The 6,000-nt window shown below is 47.6% G+C and overlaps 1 protein-coding gene across 1 annotated transcript in view; it reads right to left on the reverse strand.

The window, feature by feature from the left end:
• The window catches only part of SLIT3 (slit guidance ligand 3), an 811,508-nt gene extending 808,136 nt beyond the window's left edge, over positions 1–3,372 (reverse strand). Inside the window, exon 1 of the mRNA XM_030572932.1 lies at positions 2,636–3,372. Coding sequence (XP_030428792.1) covers positions 2,636–2,811 — 176 coding nt within the window. The 5' untranslated portion in view covers positions 2,812–3,372. The remainder of the gene's footprint in view (positions 1–2,635) is intronic.
• Between the last annotated feature and the right edge of the window lie 2,628 nt (positions 3,373–6,000).

A 6,000-nucleotide genomic window follows, 5' to 3' on the forward strand; every position in this document is an offset into this window, starting at 1 on the left:
AACTGTGAATTTCAAGTTCACTTGATAGAGTGCTCCCATTCTGTTCACTCTCTCTAAAGCATCTGTCACTTGGCATTGCCAGGGACTGGATATCACGCTAGATGGACCATTGGACTGACCCACTATGGCCATTCTTATGTTCTTATAAGTTAGTGTAATTATCAAATCCAGCATAACACAAAAAGTTGGTTTATTATACCAATTTAAATAAGGAATCAAAACAGACAAGTATTTTAAAAGGTTATATTTCAGCTGATACTCTAAAAACAGCACAAATGGTTCATAAGATACTATCAGCATCAGCAGAACAAAACGTTGAAGAAAGAATGGGTACTGGTAGATAGGATGCGGTAATAAAAATACAGACTCTAATATACATCTTCTAGCTAGTCCTCAGATCTTATTACAGTGCAGTTTGTATGCTACTTTCACAAGCTATCAGTTAATACAATGCATGAGTGAATTCTGGCAAGTTAATAGTCTGCACTAATAACTTAAGAAGCTCTCCATTTACAAATTATAACAAAGATCATCCGAGATACTGTATTACACCAATGAGATTAATCTTCCGCAAAATGGTCTTCAATAGTTTTATTTCTGAGGTAAGTTAGAGTCTTCAAGTTTTATCAGCCTATTATAAAAGAGTACATTTGTGGTAAAGGATTAAAACTTTACTGTTTTATAATCTATACTGGATATTACCATCACTTAGTGTACATCTATAATTTTGCTGTATTAACCATTTGTACATGCATATAGATGCATAGAATTTATGGCCAGGATGGACAATTACAATTTAGCCTGACCTCTGGCAGACCACAAGCCATTAAATTTCACCCAGTAATACCTGCGTTAAGCCCATATCTTGTGACTGAGTTAGAATATATATTTTAGAAAAGTCTAAGTCAAGACTGGATGTCTTAAGTGATAGTGAATTCACTCTGTCCCTAGTAAGGTCCAAAGGTCAAATACCTTATTGTTAATATTTTCACCTTATTTCTAACCCAAATTTAACTCATTTCAGCTTCTAGACTTTGAATCTTGCATACAGAATATGCACATCTCACCAAGTTTATGAGTTGTGCACAGCATATGAAATTAGGGTAGTATATGGGCCTAGTGTTACCCTTGTCCACTCTGTCTTCTGCTACTAGGTTGAACTCTATTCTCTAGATTCCAAGGGTGCTGCTAAACAGTGTCTCAAGTTCCAGATCAGAGTTTTATGCAACAATAGATGTTAATCATTTCCAAAACACTGACATTCATTTGCTCAGTTAGTGTTAAAATAGTCTGTGTGCAAAATTGCCAAGTATCGCTGGATTGCCAAGTATGGAAGATGGGAAATTGTGTGGTTTGTAAGATAACAAAACTGCTATCATTAAAGGGCTGTTAATATTTCCATTATGAGTTGCATTTGTGGAAGCATTAATGACCTTCATAACAATTCACCCTGGGCTGAATCTTAGCCTTTGAGAGTTGAGCCCATGAGAACTTTTTGCTTAGTCACAATTCATCTGCTTCTTTTTTGGTTCCAGGAAGGTAAAACAGTTTGAGAGTCTGAACTTTCACTAAATAAACTGACTCCATGAGCCAAAATGAAATATGGCGGTCAGTCAGTCCCTACATTGGGCTGTGTTATCCGCAGAACAGTTCCTATGGGACAACTAATTTTTCAAACGTTAAAAAACTTAACTACACTTCAGTTTGGTTATCATTGGCAACTAACTATGGAGCTGCAATGACGTTCTGACAAGTGTTCAGTTCTACACATCTCCATTACATATTGTGTGAAATACCTATATGCACTGTAGTAACCAGTGTCAGAGATACTTCCACTGTGCTTCAAGGGATCTCCAGCAGTCCATTAAGGGTTAATTTAAGATCGAAAAAACTGAGGCATTTACAAAGAAACTTTAGCCTCAAGATAGCAAATTAAGAGTGCATTTATGGTGTATGGTCACCAAGCCTTAGAAAGCATTAGGGCCCCTAACTCCTCCTGATGCACTCAGGTATTGTAGCTCTTGCTGTCTGAAATACCCCACCACACAGCAATATCTAGGATATACCCATAAGGGGAGTTAAGGACTAAGTGACAGACTTCCCCCTGACATTGCCTTGCTCTGTCAGTTTAAGACAGAAACCAGAGATTGTTTTAATGCAATCTATTATCCATTTTACTTTATTTCTGCCAGCAGCTGATGTTTCCATGGGAATGCAGTCATCCTGCTAGGAAACAAAGCACGACGGAATCAATACTAGTCTCCAGGTAAAAGCACCCAGATTTTTAATCATATGTTAAATCTCCTGAAGTGTTTCCAGCGCTAACCTGTGTCAGTGCCACAGCCAGAGAGTTTTGAAGCCCTTAAACTAGTTACTGCAAAACCCACAACACTAAGATTTTAAACTTAAGCTACTGCAAGAACGAAGAACCTCACACACAGGGCTTGATTAGCACAGAAGCAGGATCAGAGCGGCTATAACTTCGTAAAGGTTCCTCCTCGGCCCTCCTGCAAACGTGAATCTGTGCTTGATTATTTAAGCTGTTAGTACTGCGCGGGCTCGGAGTCTGCACCGATATGAATCTGCAGGGAGTGCTCCTACAAGTACTCTCGAAACCTACGTGTGTGTTACTTACAGTCTCTCTGCATTCCTGGGAATACCTCGTGGCACGGTTTTCAGTCCCAGCCCATGACAATCCACGTTGGAGGCAGAGCAGGTACATTTATTGGGGCATCCTCCAACAGGCATCCAAGCCACGGAGCTCAGGATCACTCCCAGCCATAGGGATGCACGACTCCCACAGAGCAACATGGTCTCCTTATCCCTTCCCCAAAGGGTGCACAAGGATGCAAGGGCACCCAGTCCTCACAGGTGGGAAACCCCAGCGACAGAGAGTCCAAAGGGCTGCGAGGGGCTCTCAGCACAGCCCGAGAGAGGCCACTTCTCCCCGCATCTCCGCCTGCGCTCCTGGAGCACCACCCAATCTTCTAGGGAGATCTGGGGAGAGGGTTATGTTCCGTGGTGCCTTTCAGGTTTCCCAGTGTTATCTGACCGGCACCAGCAGGCGAGGAGTTTAGCAGCGCTCAAGCCAGAGGAGTCCGCAGATGAAAGAGGAGCAGGGAGTTCAGGTAAACAGAGCTAACCATCCATCAGGGGGTTCGGCAAGCAGCCCAACCTGGCAGGGCAGGTAACCGCTAGGGGAGGCGATGGCGGAGATCTCAGAGCGCTCCAGCGGCCAGCTGCTCAGTCCCTGCCTCCTGCACCCTCGCCGCTCCCATGCCAGGCCAGCCTCGCTGGGGGCCGCCGCCGTGCAGAGCCGCGGGATCGGAAGGCACTGGACGCGGCTCCCGCGGCGGCCGCCTTCCCATTCACTGCGCGTAAGGCGGCCAGGCAGGCACCAGAACCACGGGGGCCACTCCGCCCCCCTCTCCTCCCAAAATATCCCGGCCAGCTCCCATTGGCTGCCGAGCCCCTGACGTCGGCAAAGTTCTGAACTTCGGGGGAAGAGAGGAGGTGGCAGTGTGGGACTTGGCGTGGCCCCGGCCCGAGCAATGGCCATTGTCCCGTGCGCTCTGCCGGGCTCTGCGCGCGGGGCGGCCCCGGGAGGGGCGCGCTCTGCAGCGGAGCGCAGGGGGCAAAGGGAAGGGCTCTGCGGCGGCCCCCGCCGACAGCACTGCGGTTTGGGGTCCCCTCGCCGGGAGCGGCCCCGGATCGGGGTTCAGACAGGAACGGACAAGCTGCAGCCACAGCGCCCCCAAACCGCCCGATGCTTCAGCGACCTACTCACCGGCCCCAACTTTCTCCCTCCCCAGGGGCAACTCGCCGTCGCCTTTTGTTGCCTTCTGTTCTCTCTCTCGTGCTGCCCTCTGGCGGTGAGAGAGGTGCCCAGCTCCTTCTCGCGGCTCGCAGGGACGCCTGCGAGTGACCGGGAATTTGCTCCTCTGCTCACCTGCTCAAAGTACGCCGAGTGCAGCAGGTAGGGGGTTCGTTCCAGCCCCCGGGAAGGGAGATGAAACTGACCTGTCTGACCTAGGAGACAGCGCTTCTCTACTGCTTTCTGCCTTTATCACTCCTTGGTGCCACAGCTAGTGTTTAGTCCGTAAACGCAGCGTGTTAAGCCTGCAACAGCTAGTCTAGGTGCTTAAGCTGTATTTCCTGGTTTCTGGGGCCAACTGTAGGGGGTAGTAAGCAGAGCAAGTGCCCTGGACCGCATGCCACAGCACTCCTCCCCCCTGCCCCAGTTGCATCATATCTAGGGAGTGACTGTAGGTAAATGTAATGCCAGTATTACAGCAATTTCATCTCTAAAGGGGAGATAACTCACACTAAAGCAGAGGATTTCACACTGTGGGGCCTGCCTCCCAAGGGGGTTTGGAGGGGCTCTGGGGGTCAACCATGGCCTGCATTAGACTTGCTAGAGCCCAGGGCAGAAACAGAAGCCCTGTCACACAGTACTCCAGCCCAGGGCACTGAGCTCCACCACCTGCAGCTGAAGACAAAGCCTGAGCCACTTAGCTTTGAGGAGCCCCCTTTGGTGTAGGGCCCCAGGCAATTGCCCTGCTTGTTATCCCCCCCATGGCAGCTCTGTCTTTTATATACATAAAAACAGTTGTCATGGTACAGCTTGGCTATGGAGCTTTTATAGCATGTTTGGGGTGGGGGGGGGGGAGAGGGAAGCTCAGAAAGAAAAAGGTTGAGTATTCCTGTTCTAAGACACCTAGGCCTCAGCCTGCTACAACTACATCCAGAAATGAATGGGCAGCGAGTGCCCACTAGTGTAAAGAAGTGGCCTTTATATAGCTGCAGAAAGGGCAAGTGGATTCAGGTCATGCATATGAGGGATGTGAGCTATGTAAATGCCTAGAGGCAGGTACGGGACTCAAGCGTCAGCACATGATCTGGCTGTTTTGTGTCCCCTCAGCCTGCCAAAGATCACAGAAAGCTGCCTTTGAGAAAGAAAGTGTTCGGGCAGCTCAATAGCATTGCGCTCCCACTTCCCAGATCTGTACAGGAACACAGGTGAGATCAGAGCAGAGCGCATGGTTCTGTGCTTGAAACTCAACTGGCCCCCTCCACAAGGTCACCACAAGATACTTTTAACCTACTTCAATAACAGTAGATGGCAGAAGCACAACTCCTCCCATTGTTAGTCTCCTGTAGGACTGAGAGCAGCACTAGTTATTGCCATGTGTCACTTGCAGAGTCCTGACTACCCACCTCTTTTCCATGTTTGCCTGCAATGTCAAAATCTCAGCTGCAGTTGTATCAGTGAGACTCATCTGTATCTCTCCTCCCATGCAAGCCCCAGCACTGCTAAAGTGATAGTCTACAGGAGATTAGCTCCCTGATGAACAACAGCTGACTCAAGTGCAACCCAGGCAGAATTAATGGGAAAAGTGCTCTGAATAACCAGCCAAAATGCTGTTTCCTCCTCACCAGTGAGAGCATAGAGCCTCCATTGGTGGAAGTGGTGTGAATTCTCAGGTTCCTGGTTGACTCATTACTGTGCTTGGATGACCAGACAGCACTATCTCAGAACGCCCTTTTCACCTCCAGTTGATTAACAAACTTGACCTATTATTTCCAGATGAGGACCTGCTCACAGAGAAGTGTTCACAGATCACCACCAAATAGGATTACTGTATTCACTGTATCTGACACTGAATATATAAATCCAATATCAGTGTGGCTGCTTTCCATCTTCATGATTTAATCCATTCTGAGCATAACCCCATGTGCCAATTGCTTCTGTTGACCTCCAATGTCCTTCCAACAGCAGTGCAAGATCCTAATCTTGAAAGCTATTAGTGGATCAAGCCCCATCTCCAGTAAAAAACCAAAATTAGGTCAGGGGACTTTAGATGAATTCAAGAGCTGATCAGCTTCAGGAAATGCTTCCTCCAGTAAATACTTTCCACCATATCAATTACGACATTAACATCCTTCTATACTCGTCACCCTTCTCCCCCAAAACAAACAAAATTAACTCCACAAACCACC

Source organism: Gopherus evgoodei, chromosome 8 (assembly GCF_007399415.2).
Source record: "Gopherus evgoodei ecotype Sinaloan lineage chromosome 8, rGopEvg1_v1.p, whole genome shotgun sequence".
In the NCBI taxonomy this organism is placed as follows: Eukaryota; Metazoa; Chordata; order Testudines; family Testudinidae; genus Gopherus; species Gopherus evgoodei.